Source organism: Branchiostoma belcheri, unplaced genomic scaffold (assembly GCF_001625305.1).
Source record: "Branchiostoma belcheri isolate BF01 breed outbred unplaced genomic scaffold, Haploidv18h27 scaffold281, whole genome shotgun sequence".
Taxonomy (NCBI): domain Eukaryota; kingdom Metazoa; phylum Chordata; class Leptocardii; order Amphioxiformes; family Branchiostomatidae; genus Branchiostoma; species Branchiostoma belcheri.
The window spans coordinates 88691-106267 of record NW_017803889.1 but is presented as its reverse complement, the minus strand read 5'-3'; the positions used below and the strand labels follow the sequence as shown (position 1 = coordinate 106267).

Genomic DNA, 17577 nt, shown 5'->3' with positions numbered 1-17577 from the left:
GATGGACACCCTCCTGGATGCTGTTCTAGGTTGTCTGTTCCAATATTTTTTGTATCATTCTATCTATTTCATCCATTAGGAGGACTTCAAAGTTGACCAGGCCCTTGCTGTAATGGACACCCTGCTGTCCGTGGCCCACCGTGAGTGCTCGGCGACGCTAGCCGGGGAGAAGGGCTCGAACGGTCGCGCCTCGTTCCTCGTACGTCTGCTCTGCTCCCTACAGGGCAGCCTCGCCACATGGTGCTGTAAGCAGATGGAGGGAGACGACAGCAACAAAGGCGCGCCCACGCAGGAGTCTGTGGGGCTGGCCACAACTCTGCTGCAGAAATGTGAGTTTGGGTGATACATGACATTGAAAAAAAACTGCAACTGTTGCAGACATATTTGAGTTTCAATTGAACATTGGAAAACTGAAATTGTTGCAGAAATGTGAGTTTTAACTTTAAATTAACAGTGGAAAAACTGCAACAGTTACTGTACTGTAACAGTTGCAGAATTGGGAGTTTTAACTTTAATTTCACCATTAGAAAAACTGCCACAGAATGTAAATCCATCAGGGGGTCACAAGCACCTAGGAGTCTGTACAGACCACTTGTCTTGGAAAAGTATCGATTGTTATCTCAAGGGTGTTTGTCCATAGAAAAGAGCTAGGGGAATTTCCCCAGTACAATGAACCTGTAAATACTACATGTAGTATCGCAATACTACATGTATTCTCTGTCACAAAAAGTTTTAACAAAATTCGTCCTTCAGTGAGCTTACATGCAAACTGGTTCGAGATCAGTGTCTTTTTTCTTTCCCCTCCAGACACATTCCTGCTGAGTCGACACTGTACAGAGCTGCTGGGGAAGCTTGTGGAGATGGGAGAGAAGGCTGAAGCTGCACTGGCCAACCTGCAGCACTCATTCTTAGCCACGGCACTGCCACAGGTACCATCTCAAATAGCAGTGTGTTACACAATCTCTCACTGTCAGGGGCTAGATTGGGCCTCCTGCCTGAGAGGTCTGATCTGTGTAAGGTCTGCTCAAACTGGAAGCTTGATGTAGTCAGGCTACCACTTGGAACATGGCACAGTTTCTAGACCTGTTGACATTATAATGGAGACACCCCTATTTTCTGATGCCCCAATGTTCTGACTCGGAGTCCTCTATTCCAACACTTCTATGTTCTAGCATATGTTTAGGGTTGTTAACATGTTAGGATGAGGTGTAAGAACATAGAGGTGTAAAGTGTATTTTTATAGGGACCTCTGTTGTATTCTTAGTTAATCAATTGTGAAGAACTTTTTTTACCAATCATTTGATAGAAATGCACCCTAAATATTTCAAGAATTATAGTATTGTGATACAGCTATAATTTTTCCTGTGTTTATCCCCAGATGATAGTGTGGCTGATGCTGCTATGTGAGAAGCCCATCCCCCATGTCTCCACCATGCACACACTGCAGCCTGTAGCCGCTGAGCTGCACAGGCTGGCAAAGAACCTGACAAACACCTTCTACAAGTAAGGAATGGTCCTAGAACATTCTTTTGTGTACAATGTCATGTAATACATGACATACTATGTCATATTTGTGTTGTATGACAGGTAAACGTACTCAAGGCATGATAACCGTGTGGTTACAAAACTGGCAAAGAACCTGCAACCTTCTACAAGTAAGGAAATAGTCCCAGCACTATTGTCTCTGATTAATTTGCTCAAGGTACACAGTGTAACACACCCACCAAACTGTGGCTACCAAAATACGCAGACTGATTGGTGATACTAAGTTGAAAGATACCAAAATAAACAAAACAGAGGCTGAGAAGAAAGTCAAAACAGTTTCAGAGAGTCAGATTTAGTTTTTCCTCTAACTTCTAAGCCCTTTTTTCCTCAAACCATTCCTCTTGCTCAGTACATACTTCAAACTTTTGGAAACCAAGGCTATGATAGATTTCATCTAACTTCCAGACTGGACAGTGAGCAGTGGTCATCCATCGGTAATGACCAGGTTGTCCTGAGGACGTGGAACGTGGAATCTCCGCATAACTACGAGAACAACCAGCACTCCACACAGATCTTCACCTGTCCCGGCGCCACGCACTTCGTGGTGGAGTTTGATCAGAGGAGCGAGACAGAAAAAAGGTGGAACTTAACTTCATGTCACCTGCACACTCACTCACTATTCAGTTTAGCGTCTGTTGTTCCAAGTCTTCCAAGGGTTAGACGTGCTTGCAGAACTTGATGGCAGCCTGCCATTTGCCTCTTTCCTATCTATCTATCCTATATACAAATGTATGTCAGTGATGGCATTTTCATCCTAAAGGACTTCAACAGTCATAATACCAAGAGCATTTGTAATGATGATGATGCAATGTGTTCTGCAGCCCAGAGTTGTTGAAAGAGCCTCTAACCGCAGGCAGTCTTTTTTCACTTTATTCATCTTTAGTACACTAAACTACACCATGCAAGTACTCAAAAGCCTCTTTTCTTTATTTTTCCCAAGATATGACTACTTGGAGTTCACAGATGCCCGAGGGGTACGCACTCGCTATGACCAGAAGGTCGGGACAGAAAAATGGCCGCTCAAGGTCACGTTCCGTGGAAGTCATCGGCTACAGTTCCTGTTTCACTCTGACAGCAGCAACAACGAGTGGGGGTAAGTCTGGGCACAGTGTGAGACAAATCCTCTCAATTTCTCAGTGGATAGGCAGTGGCAAGGTGTTCTGACTTATAGTTAGGGTTGTCAACTTAGAATCTGAAGGTTCTGGGTTCAAATCCTTGGCAAGCCCCAATGTTGTGCTCTTGGGAGTTCAAAAGACACCTTGGGTTAAGGTTGTTGACTAGGAATCTGAAGGTTCTGGGTTCAAATTCCTAAAGCCAGCCCCAATGTTTTCCCCTTGGGAATGTCACTTTACACCTATTTCCTCACTCGACTCAGGTGAAAATGAGCACCTACATGTAGTTTTGGTTAGTGTGCCCTTTGAAATATCAGAGAACAAAAAATGCAATTGATGTGACTTAAATACTACTAGTTCTGTATTCAATAAGTTCTAGCACTAGTGGAGAAGAGGGAGGGGGCAAAAGACAAATAATCTGTTAGCGGTAATGATAAGTTCATGGTACAGAAGTGACCATGAAAACTGTGAAACCATAATACTGTAATTTTGCGAATCAAAGGTCCAACAATTTTTTAATTGCCTTAATTTTTCTCCAATGTAGATACAAGTTCAAGGTGACAGCTCGAGGGTCTCCAGATGTTCCGCTGCCGTGGCTGTTTGACCTTCAGCTGGGTCTGAGTCGGCTGGTCGGGCGGCTGTGTGGGACAGCACTGGGGAAGGCACAGGTCAGGATATGTTGAAAGAGTGTGGTATCATTGAACAGATGTCAGTTAGTGTGTTCTTTGCTTTCTCGTGATAATGCACAATGTCATATAACATTAAATTCTACATATTAGGTACATTCAACTAGAGCTACCCACCTACTAAATATTGAGATAATCCATCGAAGCCTTCTCGAGTTATGCTGTTCACACACATACATTGTACACACACACACACACACAAATACACACACACACACACACACACACACACACACAAATACACACACACAAACACACACACACACACACACACACACACACACAGCCATAATCTTCTTGGCAAAGGTAATAAAATGTAATTAGTATAATTATGTGACATTGTGCATTATTCCAAATATAGTCAATAGACATGTATTTAACAAATTTCTAGAGACAGTCAGACTCTTATGAAGCCTAGATTGATGAGTGTTCATTATTATAACATTAAAACACCTTTTTGTGTCTGCCCACAGATAGTAGACAAGGACACCAAAGATGAAGAGAACCTTCTTCAGCGTAATGAGCTGTGGGGAACCCTGTTCAGGGGAGGGTATCTGGTGGGGAGACTGACCCGGTCACTGTCTGGTCTCCACACCTCGCAACCGGCCACTACAGATGTCCACTCTTTCCTGTTAAACATGGCAGAGGGCAGTGTCGACGCTCCTGCTGCCAGGCAGCTACTGGCAAAGTAAGTCTTAAACATCCTTATCCTTAACTCCAGTAGTTACAATGTATAGAATTACACTAGCTCAAACACCAAAGGCCTTCACTCCTTCCTGCTGAAAATGGCTGAGGGCAGCACCAATGCTTCTACTAGCAGGTACAATGTAGGTACTGGCAAAGTAAGTCTTATCCTTTACACCCCAAGTTATAACATGACCAGGTCTCTGTCTGGTCTCCACACCTCACAGCCCGCCACTACAGATGTCCACTCTTTTCTACTAAACATGGCAGAGGGCAGTGTGGATGCTCCTAATGCCAGGCAGCTACTGGCAAAGTAAGTCTTAAACATCCTTATCCTTAACTCCAGTTGTTACAATGTATAACCTTACACTAGCTCAAACACCAAAGGCCTCCACTCCTTCCTGCTGAAAATGGCTGAGGGCAGCACCAATGCTTCTGCAAGCAGGCAGCTACTGGCAAAGTAAGTCTTAAGCATCCTTTATCATAAAACCCCTATAGTTATAACAGTATCTGGTGGGGAGGCTGACCAGGTCACTGTCTGGTCTCCACACCTCACAACCGGCAACTACAGATGTCCACTCTTTTCTACTGAACATGGCAGAAGGCAGTGTGGATGCTCCTAATGCCAGGCAGCTTCTGGCAAAGTAAGTCTTTATATTCTAACCTTATCCTTTAGTTAACACCCCAAGTTATAACATGACCAGGTCTCTGTCTGGTCTCCACACCTCACAGCCGGCCACTACAGATGTCCACTCTTTTCTACTAAACATGGCAGAAGGCAGTGTGGATGCTCCTAATGCCAGGCAGCTACTGGCAAAGTAAGTCTTTTGTACTGTTAGAAAATGGTATGACTTACTTGACTGAGTCCTCTTCGCCCACTCGGGAGCATAGGGCCTCTGTGAGAAGTGACTTTCTCTTTGAGGTTTTCGTAATCAGTTGAATCCACCTATGGGTGATTGGCCCAAGGGCTTCGTGTGCACCAACTGGCCTCATGGATTGTGGATGTACTCCACGTTATATCATACCCGGGCCGCGATAACGTTCGATAACGGGTTCCGGACCGGGCTGTACCGTACCGGTCCGGAACCCATTATCGAACGCTTCCATGGCTTCCATAAAATGATTCGAACGCGTTTTGCCCTAACCGCGTGTGCCCCTTTCGAAAATTCGAATACAGAATCTGGACGTTGGAATAGATGTTGTTGCATTTTAGGGTTTAGTGGCACCAACTTTTGGCTCATCTTGCATTGAAAGGCACGTTTTCTTGGGTGGGTATGACTTAAATAAAATACAAGACCGTGTATTCCGCATCGCCCTCGGTCCCGGCCCTCATGCATAAGATAAAACTCTTTTGAATGGAATACACATCTGTGTGACTGTACCATTGCTACTGTGAAGATATTAATTTTGATTATGTTCATTCCTAGATGCCAGGAGGCCTGCCCTAACCCCCGGCTGGGCGGGGACCTGTTGGACCGTACCATTGCTGCTGTGAAGGGATGTTTTCTGTATAGCTAATATTGTTTTATGTAAATTACTAGATGCCAGGAGGCCTGCCCTAACCCGCGGCTGGGTGGGGACCTGTTGGACCGTACCATTGCTGCTGTGTAGGGATGTTTCTGTATAGCTAATATTGTTTTATGTAAATTACTAGATGCCAGGAGGCCTGCCCTAACCCGCGGCTGGGTGGGGACCTGTTGGACCGTACCATTGCTGCTGTGTTCGGTGCCCTCTTGTGGCACACACAGGAACTGCGGGAGGAGGTGGAACAGTACATGGGGAAGGAGGGAACACCTGTACCTGAGGGCATCACACAGGTGGGGAACAAAGGCTTTTGCTGTCACACAGTGTTATGTATATGTCAACAAATCTGCTGTGCTATACGATGTATTTGAATCTTTTGTTTGCCAGCAAGGATCAAGGTAATGATTTAAATACTTCGCTGAGATGTTACCAATCATGCACTCCATTTCTTGCTACTTTATATAAACTCTGAGGGCCGTTTTAATTATTGATAATACTCCTTAATCATGCATTTAACTTTTTAGTAATGTCACATACAGTAGAGAGCATTTCTTAAAACAAATTTGTGCTGCTTCAAAAACTTCTGTTTTATTTTGTTGGTCCAGTCGCTATAGACTCTGCTCTAAACCAGAGTGTTGAGAGTCTACAGTAATGATAAGCTTCTCGGTAGCAAAACTTGATCGAGGTACATTATATTACTTTATTTTTTACCCAGGCGTACATGGCAGCGGAGAGCCTGCGCCCGTACCTGCTGGACCAGCGTCAGAAGCTCATCGTGTCCTCCGACGCGGAGAAGACGGACGACAAGAAGGACGAGCCGCCCAGCGCGCTGCCCAAACTGTTCGCCACCCCAGACAACCTGATCCTGGCCTGTAAGGACAAGGCCCTGTTCCTGCTGCAGTTCTCTGGGCTGGCCAGGTATGGCATGTCTATCAGGTATGTGTGGGGAATGGTTTCTTTCTTTCACTCTGATATTTTCTGTTTGCTTTTCTTTTTTTACATTTTCTGCTTTTTTTTTCTCACTTTGCTTGATTTCTACCATTTTACATGTCATATGTGTTGGTTATGGGGTTCAAATCTTCTGCCATTTTACATATTACATAGCAAATTTTTCACCCCATAACAATGCAATGTATTGTTATGGGGTTCAAAATTCTTGTTGTTTGCTATGATTTCTTGCTTACTCGGATTCAGTGAGTTATTGATTAACCTTAAGCATACTAAGGCAGCTTTTTGGCATCAAATTTGTGTTGGTTATCGGGTTAAGCAGCAGGGAGAGGGTTAAGGAATCCTTCTTGATTTTGTTTCTTTGCAATGTTCTGTAAAGCAATGCTGCAAAGAAATGTACATGTGCCACAACCTATTTTCAATGGGATGGGGAAAAGGTGGGTACATTTGGAGTTGATCTGTCTTGAGGGAAAAAAAGACATGAAGACTCAGAAGTTATTTATTTGAAGAAAATCTCAAGATGTTTTTTCATTCCCAGAGTGGAGTCCCAGACTGACCTACGACCCAAGATGCAGAGGTCGATGAGCAGAAAGCTGAGTCGGCAAGTTTCTGTGGACAGGTCCAACCGGAAACAGGTGACTGTCACAAATGTTCAACTTAGTTGTATTATATGATTTACCATGTTATTTGTTGTATGTATGTTTTTCTCAAATGAACCATGGAAGATTAGCCTTTCGGCTAAAGGGTATCGAAATGAAGAGAGTTCTTGGCTTGCAGACTTTGACAAAAATCAGATTGCCAGCCATTAAACCAAATCATGTTCAGTGACTGTTGTAAAACTTTTATCATAGAATGGATATGATATTATTACAATCGTGGTTTCAGCACCAAGGGCATGCCTCATGAACTGGACTGAACCTCTAAGTTTTTACCATGCAACATGGTGACAAAATCACAAAACTTCATCTGAGTTGTTAAACTGTTCTCCATGTCATTTGTCAATAAATTGGTATTACAGGAATTTTCGCTTGAAATCCAAGTCTTCTTCAGGTACTTTGTATCTGACCTACTACCTCAGGACGATTCAGGCAAAATGTCTGTGTGAAAAAACCTGCATCTCTATCATGTGTTTTCTGCAACCCTTTTAGAGGCTGTACACAAACAAGTACATGTAGCTTTTGATTCAAATAGCCTCATGGATACATGTCACCCATATTATTATTATTATTATATCATTTTACATTATTCCAATCTGCTCCTGTCATCCCAACCATATTTGCTGCTATTTCACATGTAATTTTTTCCTCCCTGTCTCTGTCTGCACCCCATTGTTCATCTGCCACCTGTTTCTGCTGTGCTCATCGCCCCCCTCCCCCCTGCTGTGTGTGTTTGCTGCTGTTCTGTCCCCCTGCTGTCAGTTCCATGCTGTTGTTCTCCACCCTCCCAACCCTGCACTGGGAATGGGGACCACCTATGGTCTGGAGCAGGAAGTAAGTTTAGAACAGGAGAAAAAACGTTGAACTTATTATAACTTACCATGTAGACTTCACCCATGCTGTACATGTACTTTATATCGCCATTGGAAAACTTTTTTACTGTATTTCTGTTGGGTGTTGCACATCCCTGTCTCACTTTCTTACTTTTGCTAGGCCACACTAATTTTTTCTTGGTTGGTTCTAGTATTTCAAATGATGATCATTTTAGATTTGAATATCTAGTATACTAACATAATACCAGAGTCTGAGGGGATGAAGTCTGGATCTTGGGTCACGCAAGTTTTTCTCTGCTGGAAAGTCTGCTGGGAACATGAAGTTAAACATGCAATCCACTTTTGCTTCAATGACTGGTTTTTGGTTTTCATAGTGACAGATAATTCTAAGCTCCTATTGGACTGAGTTTTATGATAAATAGTGAGTACCTATAATTTTCTTACATGTAGTTCTGGGAATGAGAAAGGTTCTTTTGAGTTAGACCGTGGCCACAAGTTCTCGGGGAGGAGGCCCAATCAGCCCAAGAATGATAAATTATGTAACAGGCTTCTAACCACCTTTCCCTGACCACATACAGAGTTACCTCGGCCGTGAGGCAGAAGACCAGTACGCCTCCTTCAAACTGGTGCTGGACTTCATGCGAGATGTCAGCATCACCAAGGACAAGGTGGAGAGACTCCTGCAGGAGAGGCTACAGAAGGCTCAGACGGTCGCTGATGCCTACAGGTTTGCTGCTGAGTACCTCAAGACCATGGCTGAACCTAAGGACTTCCAGGTATGTCATGTTTTCTTTTTGGCATTTTTTTTTCATGAGCCTCAAGATCTTGAACTGAAGTCCATCTGTGACGGTACAAGCATTTAAAACTCAAGAGACAAAAGAAAATTGCTTGCGGTCAGATCTCTCATCTTCTTATCGTCTTTTGTGTGCGGTATATACAGTTTTGAAGTTCACAAAGCCTTTAGACCATACTACATGTTGTATAAGGTAAAATAACAATCAATTTTCTTTCCCCAGGTCCCAGTGTTGACCCTTCTCATTTTCCTTTGTGTGTGGTTACATGAGTTTCGTATAAACCTTCACAAAGCCTATAAACCTGGCTATAACTTGAGTATAAGATACACATGTACATGTAAGATAACAATGTAACATGGTTACCCCCCCCCCCAGGTGCCAGTAGTACTGTTCCTACAGGAGCTGCTATGCTCCCAGCAGCAGTTCCCAGCTCACTATGCCAGCGGTATGGAGGGATGTGGACTGGACCTCGAAGCTCAGGTCAGAACTTCTGTTTTTGCGTAAGGTATCAATCATCGATTTCCAGTATTGAAATACATTCAAAGTCATGCACAATATAGTCTAGCCCCATGTTCCATGCCAATACTGTTATAAAAAGTAAAAAGTCCAATTTAATTCAAGGGACATATAAGATAAGATATCTATTGAAGTGTACAGAATGTTCACCTAGGTCACAAGGTTGGGGTTATTGACTCGGAATCCAAAAGTTCTGGGTTCAGATCCTTAGCAGATCCCAATGTTGTGCCCTTGAAGATAACAATGACAGAAATTATGATAAATTTAAAAGTTTAACTAAAGTTTACCCCCACAGGTTCGCACATCATACTACACCCTGGTCCGTCGTCTGGTCCACGTTGTCAACACCTTCCCACAAGGCAACGGGGCGCAGCACCTGAATGCGACCTTTGACCTGCTCCAGGCCAGCCTGGTGCACTTCCTTGACATTGACTGGCAGCCGTACGACCTTGGGTTTGTGCGGGAGATCGGGTTACCGGCCATGCTGCTGCAGATGGCGAAGAGCAGCATCAGCCTGCATGACGTCAGCACCAGGCAGGAGGACGAGGAGAAGGAGGATAAGCAGTACACAGACTGCATGAAATGGTGAGTTTCATGGCAAAGTTTCATGACAGGGGTTGCATGAAATGGTGATTCATGACAAGGTTTCATGGCAAGGGCTGCATGAAATGGTGAGTTCATGGCATGATCAACAACACATCAGATCAGGAGGAGAAGCAAGCGATGCACATGTTCAGATTTTTGTTATGATTGTGATAATTATAATTATTAATTAAAATTTCTACCTCTCCAGGTTCAATGACTGTAAGAACAACCACACTCCGTGGTTCACCATGATAAATGACGCAGCCGACCAGGAGGAGAAGCGAGCCATGCACATGTTCGTTGCGCGGTTCTGCGACCTGCTGGACGTGGAGATCCGCTGCGACGGCTGCGAGAAAGTGTTGCCGGGGCAACGGTACCGCTGTCTGCAGTGTTCCGATATGGACCTCTGCAACACATGCTTCCTGGGTGAGTGTTGGGTAGATTACTGTTCATGATAGACTATTTTAAGAAGGCCTTAAACAAGGCCTCAGAAAATCAGGTGATGCGCACAACTGGCAGTGTTAAGATAGAGTGCATCTTGTACATTACATTGTGCATTCACTGTTACCACAATAATGCATAAAAGAAATAATGTCAATAGTTTCTGAGCAGTTTTTAGTATGATCCATATTTCTCAAAGTCTGAGTGGTGCAGGTAAAAGTTCTCTGGTGCTGGTAATTTTCTGCATGAAACCTTACATGTTCAAGAGAGGACCTCTACATACAGTCTGTATAGATGGACCACCAGGCCATTGTGGCCACTTAGATAATTTTTCCATTGACACAAGCATTAAGAATCCTGTCTACAGTGACCTCCTGTCCACATAGACCAGATTTTATCAGTACCCTGCGAGTGGTCTTCTAAGGGCAGTTTTTACTGTTAACAATGTCCCTCTGCAGATGGAGCAAAGCCTGAGGGCCATGAGGACGACCATGACCTTGTTCATCTGCAGTTCAAGTGTGACCAGTGCCAGGCCTTCATCGTGGGCACACGCATCCACTGTAACACCTGCGAGGACTTTGACCTGTGCCTGGGCTGCAGCAAGGCCAGGGACTACCCGGAATGGTGAGTCTAAAATGTTGTTGTAACAGTTTTCTTTTTGTAACATGCTATTGCGAACAATAGACATAGAGCCTGAATTACTAAAAGCTCCAATTAAAAATTGTATTCCAGTTTGGTGGCTAATCAGTAGTTCACTTCTCTTTTTTGGTACTACCATGTATGTGGTTATATATGGCTGATCAAGAGGTGGTGTTGAGTAGGAATTATGAACTTTGTTCATTCATGAATTTTGAATGATTCAGAAGTTGTTTCAACTACAGTACAAATGCACCAAGATTTTGTCCATGTCAGAATTAGTAGTGCCAGCTCTATGAAAATGTTCAGGATACTGCAAAAGGTCATTTTCTGACACAAAACTTTTGATATTTGTATTTGGACGGACATCATACAGTACTGTATTAACTGTAGTTTACACACTCATAGTAATTACATTTCTTACTTTTAACTTTAAGTTAGTGAATGAAGATTCCTAGTCCATGCTTACTGTATCTTACCTGTAGCCACAAGGAGAACCACGATGTCACGACCTACCAGCTGAAGACCATCAGCAGCAACAACCCGTCCACCGGCCAGCACATCAAGACCTACATCCACAACCATGGCTGGCTGCTCTTCTCTTCACTCGCTCTCTCCCTCTCCAAGGACCTCCATAACAACAACCTGGCAGGACAGTATCTCACTAACGCACAGGAGCTGCTCAAGGGATGTGTGGAGCTGATCACACAGTGTCTTAAGCATATTGTACCAGAGGGGAAGTCACTACCAACCAGGTTTGATTGTCTGTTTCTTTGTTTGTTCTAAATTGCCATTAGTAATAGTAGTATCTAGTCTTTGATTTTACTGCTTTTGGGGGTTCCTGACACAAGGGTGGGCAGGAGTCGGCTAATCTTCACAATTCCAAGCAACTCTGTATTTAGGTAAAGGATACTCACAGACAATGCAAACTTGTGATGTTCGACCATTTTTTTCTGGACCAGTTCTCAATACATACTGTAAGTGTTAGCTGGTTCTACCAGTTCATTCTAGTGATGCTGAAGAAGACAGATTGAAGTGTACATCACACTAAATACGTACCACATGCTTTTTATCATTTATACCACCATGTATCTAAACGAGATCTGCTGTATTTTGTGCATTTTATGGGAAAAATCATTAAAATGATTTTTCCCATTCGCAGGTCCCAGTCTATGGCTGCGTTGTCACCAAGCAGTGGCCCAGCAAGCCCGGGTTTCCACCCCGTACTCAAGAGCATCTCATTCCCGGGGTTCCCAACGGTCGGCAAAGACGGTACAGAGGAGGTTGGATCGGAAAAAGACAAGTCCAAAACCTCCCAAGATGAAGCAAAAAGGAAAGAAGATTCTAAGAGTGAAGAGAAAGGAGCAACTGCTGTGGCTACAAAAAAAGAAGATGGTAAGAAAGAAGATTGAATATTAAGCTTCGATGTAATTGTTGATATTTAGGAATAATATTTTATGATATTTTATATTTGAATGTAAAACTACCATAATGATTCCGTAAATTTTCATCAGGTTGGTAAGACACTGAGTGAAGAGACTCTTTTTACACAACCAAATTATGATCTTTAGAAAGTACGACATGTAAGTATTGTTACAGTAATGGAATCCACAATTAAGCAAAATGGCGAGTGATTTTAACCTGAATAAACTATTCATTTATTCGTTCAAGATGTGGGAGTAGCTGCAGCAAAGGATGAAGAGAAAGAAAAGGTGAAAACAACATCCTCATCTGAAGAGAAAGAAAAAGACCCTCCATCTACTGGTGCCACAGAAAAGAAAGATGAAGAAAAGGAAGAAGCTTCATCAGAAGACAAGAAAGAAAAGACAGAAGGAGCTGAGAAGACGGAAGAAAAGTCACCCAAGGTCAAGCAGAGTAAGGACGGTTGGTCGCTGGACAAGGCGTTTGCAGAGTGCTCGCAGGAGAGGATTCTGGGATTGCTGGCGGCCATGTTGCCTGAACCTGGAAAGGTCGGATTCTATTCTGTTTCTGCAATGTCATAGGTCAATCTTCCCCTTACAAGATTTTTTGTGTGTGATAGCATGTATACATACATTTGTACTATATATATATATAGTCATTAGAAATGTTTGACATGAAACATTTGCTAGTGATTCTGGAGTCCTGGTGTCTTTTTTAATGCAAAATGATGACAGTGTGAATTTTCTGCTTGCTCTAATGCCCTTTCTTAGCTCTTGTAACAAAGTTTTTCGATTCTAGCGGTATCATCTTACTGTAACAGTTAAGCCTGCGAAAGCAGCCACCTCTTCAAGCTAGCTGGCCATGACAACCCCGACCAATACGGTCAACCGATGATGATGATGATGATGATGAACAACCACCTTTTTCCAGCCCCTACATTTTAAAGAATTAAATGAACTGCACAAGAAGACCACTTTACCATGATAGTTATCTGGGTGACCTTCTTGGATAGATTTATAGATTTGACTGTATGTTCATTTTTCTGTATTTCTCAGGGTCCTGACTGTGCCATGGATGTGTTTAATGTGTCCAAGCTGCTGCCATTGTTGTTTGACAAGCTAGCCACCTGCATGGCTATAACAGCCACCTTTTCCCTGGCCCCAACATGTTTTTCCATAGGCTCCAGCATTAAGTTACCTGCCCAAAAAGTGACCTGCCCTCAGTCCCCTGGGTGACTATCTTGGATAGGTTTGACTGTACTTTCATTTTTCTGCCCATTCCAGGGTCCTGACTGTGCCATGGATGTGTTTAATGTGTCCAAGCTGCTGCCACTGTTGTTTGATATCGTGAAGGGAGGTGCTGGCTACAACATCAACACTCAACACCTGGCACTGGGGCTGCTACAGAAGTTCCTACGCAGGATCAACCCTAATGTACGTTGACAGGTCATTCTTTCCTGTTTCTGCTAATTGTATATTAATAGAATGTATATATTGCAAGTTCATGCCGGAGGGCTCATTGCAAACAGACATTGACAACTATATATATATGTATGTATGTATGTATGTATATATACACTCATTGCACAGAATTTGTTGAGAAATGGCATAAAACCATATTAATTTTTATTCTATTCACATTTATTTATTGAGGATTGAATAAAGAGCAAGATTCTTATTAGGAGCTCATTTCTCAACCATGAATATAAAACAATTACATGTCATCCTCTCTATATATATACTAATGTAGTATCTTGAATATTTACTGAATATGACCTGTGTATTTATTATTAGTACTTAATCTTCAAAACATCTGGATAGCCCATATAAGAATTTGCTGGTTTCCAAAGAGCCCCAGAAGAATCATACTATTAGCATTAGATTCTCATTAAGTATGTACATTTAATTTTGTTTTGTTTTTCTTTTTTCCACAGGCCTCGGACACAGCAATTGTGGTGTGTTTTGCCTGGCCGTCCATCACACCAGAGTTCCTGACGGGACAGACCACAGTCGATTTCCTCTTCTCCCTGGGAGCCTCATGTCTGGAGTGGCGAGGGCTGGACTGGGTCGCACCGCTGGCTACAGCACTGCAGGTCTGTGTGTGTGTGTGTGCGCATGCATGCGTGTGTGTGTGTGTTGTGTGTGTGTGTGTGTTGTGTGTGTGTGTACAATGTGTGTGTGTGTGTGTACAATGTGTGTGTGTGTGTGTGTACAATGTGTGTGTGTGCGCATGCATGCGTGTGTGTGTGTTTTGTGTGTGTGTGTGTGTGTGTGAGAGAGAGAGTGTGTGTGCACGTGAGTGGGGGGTGTATGTGTGTGTGTGTGTGTCTGTGTGTTTGAGTGTGTGTGTGTGAGGTGGCGAGGGCTTGACCACTTGCTACAGCACTGCAGGTCTGTAGTCTGTAGTTTTTACCTCTTAGATTTCATGTTCTTGTAACACAGCTTCAGAAGTAGTGAAATATGGAGACTGCTCCTCTGTAGTTCCTTCCATCAGTCACTATAAGCTGTCCCTGTGGTGCCATGGCAACAGCACATGGCCGCGTCATGTCTGTAGCGATGTGTTTGAGAAATCTGCCTGTCTTGTCAAACATCTCCACACGACTGTTTCCACTGTCTGCCACGATGATGTTCCCTGCCCTGTCTGTACAGATGCCACGGGGACCCATCAGCTGACCTTCACCACTTCCCTCACCTCCAAACTTGAAAAGAAACTTTCCATCCTCGTTGTACACATAGACATAGTGATTGTCCCAGTCCGACACAAGTATGTTCCCTTCCCCATCCACAGTGATTCCCCACTCTGGGCCGTTCTTCCTCTGCTGCTTACACACAGTCCTCACATGTGTTCCATCTGGCCTGAACACCAAAATTTCACCATGCTGGTTAGGGCAGTATCCTGTGGTTTGTGTGATGAGGATGTGGTTTCTCCTAGTGTCCACAGCAACTCCTCTCTCCCACTTTGACTTCTGTAGGTTAAAGTTCCTCAGCACGCTACCCTGTTTGTCGTACTGCACAGCAAAGTTAGAAGTGGAACACCCCGACGGCTTACACCTCCCCACCACCCACAGGTTACCCTCCCCATCCATGGCCATATCTGTTGGGACCATCTCCTGTCTACCTGACACGAATCTTCTGACAGTTTCAACAAACGTTCCCTGCAGGGTGAAGACATGGATTCTATTGTAATTGTAATAACTATTGCCCACTACAAAGATTTCCCCTTCATCTGACACTGTAACAGCCTTTGGATCAGTGAAGCATCCATCGTCTGATGCCAGTTTATCAAATGTCACCCTCTGAGGCTGATGCTCCCCTTGCCTTTGGTTACCATGGCGATGATCTGTGCCCCTTGCTGCAGGTGTTGCTGGGATTGGTGCAGGTGGGACAGACTGGTCCTCTTGCTCTTGGTTACCATGGTGATAACCTGTGCCCCTTGCTGCAGGTGTTGCTGGGATTGGTGCAGGTGGGACAGACTGGTCCTCTTGCTCTTGGTTACCATGGTGATGACCTGTGCCCCTTGCTGCAGGTGCTGCTGGGATTGGTGCAGGTGGGACAGAATGGGCCGTCACATGTCCCAATACTGGCACGGGGGTGTCTGTAGGCAGAAAGACAGCAGGCTGGTTTTGTACAGGAGTTGGTGCTGCTTTTCCTCTGTACTTTGCCACCACCTCTGTCAGAGTGGATTGCTGACTGAGAAACTTTACCCTTCCCTGCTGCAGTTCTTGTTCTGCTTGATCACAGGCAGCAGACAGTTCGTTGACATCTGCCAACACCCTGTCTCTTTCAGTTTTTATTGCCTTCGACTGAAGGCTATGCCTTCGGAGAAGGTTATGAAATCGGGTTTGCACTGTTTGGCAGATTAGGCACGATAACTCTTGAAGGCAAGGTCCGAGGTTCACGATTTTTGGCAGGCAGGTTGATTTAGGGGTGGCCATTGTCAAGGCTAAAAATGGGCTTCGTGGGGGGTTCCTAAGTCACTGTAGTTGACCTTGGTTTTTGGTGTTTTTTCCTTGTCATCAAGATATCTCGAGAATCCTTAAATGGATGTTCATTATTTTTAGTGGGCAAGTTACCGTTGAAAATGCCGAGGTCAAGTTCAAAGATGGGCCCCGTGGGGGTTTCTATGTCACTGCAGTTGACCTTTGTTTTTTGTGTTTTTTCTTGTCATCAAGATAACTCGAGAATCTTTAAATGGATGTTCATGTTTTTTAGTTGGCAAGTTACCATTGACAATACCAAGGTCAAGTTCGGATATGGGCTTCGTGGGGGGTCCCCACGTCATTGAATTAGAAAGTACTGCAGCGAAACTTCTGGTTTTTAAATCTCGTGATATGGACGTGCTAGGGTCATGATTTTTAAATGGTAGGTAGCTCTCGTGCTCAGAAAGAAGTGCCGTAAGTTTGGGCCTCGTAGCAGCTTGTTTGGGAAATGCAGAGGCATTTGTTTGAAAATGTTTGAAGTAGGATAGCTCAAGAAACGGTTGACGAATTGTTGTTATTTTTGATATATCGGTAGCTTAAGTGATGCTTGACCTAATTAGATGACGATTATGCAAATCACGATCTAATTTTCATAATTAATGACAAAAGTCTATAAATCTGCTACGTTCCATGATAGAACAATTAAAATGGTAGGCATATTTAATCAAGAGGAAGAGGAACATTGACAGATATTAATTATGTAAATTGTGACCCAATTTGATTAATTAATAAGAGAAATCTATATGTCTTTCATACTGCACTAGACCTTTTTGTTTCCACCCTCTGTGGATTACATTGATTTATGCCCACAAGGATAGCTGGAAAAAACTTTCCTGTTTGTTGAAACAACAGAATCCTTGCGAAATTGGCGAAAGTGGCGCTTAATGCTGCATTAATACTGAAAGTTTTAATACTGGGTTAATGCTGGGTTAACGACTCGGCCAGCCTTCAAACACACATAGATACATCATTCATAATGTACAATGTAGAAAAGGCAATCTTTCTTTTTATTAATGTTTGTTACATGTACTGGAGCAACTGCATAACTCTTGTAAAATTTGTGAACCCTGACACAAGACTGCACAAATGTATGTGCTAATGTGTAGGGAATACAGGAAACCTATTCATATCTAGGTTAAACAACAAGTTACAGACAGGAAGCTGTCAACATTAGGTTTTAGTTGTAAAAAACGTTTTCTTTGTAAATTGTTTGTTG

At 43.4% G+C, this 17577-nt stretch overlaps 1 protein-coding gene and 1 long non-coding RNA gene across 2 annotated transcripts in view; both read left to right on the top strand.

Annotated features, from left to right (window-relative positions):
• Nucleotides 1-17577, top strand: part of LOC109472781 (zinc finger ZZ-type and EF-hand domain-containing protein 1-like) — a 38971-nt gene that overhangs the window by 10413 nt on the left and 10981 nt on the right. Inside the window, exons 15-35 of the mRNA XM_019772637.1 lie at nt 80-329; nt 808-929; nt 1379-1503; nt 1951-2124; nt 2486-2638; nt 3202-3325; nt 3817-4031; nt 5682-5844; nt 6267-6487; nt 7038-7134; nt 7918-7989; nt 8567-8764; nt 9158-9262; nt 9594-9883; nt 10092-10309; nt 10783-10948; nt 11446-11715; nt 12123-12355; nt 12632-12930; nt 13666-13815; nt 14316-14474. Of these exons, the coding sequence (XP_019628196.1) occupies nt 80-329; nt 808-929; nt 1379-1503; nt 1951-2124; nt 2486-2638; nt 3202-3325; nt 3817-4031; nt 5682-5844; nt 6267-6487; nt 7038-7134; nt 7918-7989; nt 8567-8764; nt 9158-9262; nt 9594-9883; nt 10092-10309; nt 10783-10948; nt 11446-11715; nt 12123-12355; nt 12632-12930; nt 13666-13815; nt 14316-14474 (3804 nt within the window). The remainder of the gene's footprint in view (nt 1-79; nt 330-807; nt 930-1378; nt 1504-1950; nt 2125-2485; nt 2639-3201; nt 3326-3816; nt 4032-5681; nt 5845-6266; nt 6488-7037; nt 7135-7917; nt 7990-8566; nt 8765-9157; nt 9263-9593; nt 9884-10091; nt 10310-10782; nt 10949-11445; nt 11716-12122; nt 12356-12631; nt 12931-13665; nt 13816-14315; nt 14475-17577) is intronic.
• Nucleotides 4535-5521, top strand: LOC109472782. Its single transcript, XR_002140386.1, has 3 exons — nt 4535-4557; nt 4732-4845; nt 5455-5521. It is a non-coding gene; the product is annotated as an uncharacterized LOC109472782 (long non-coding RNA).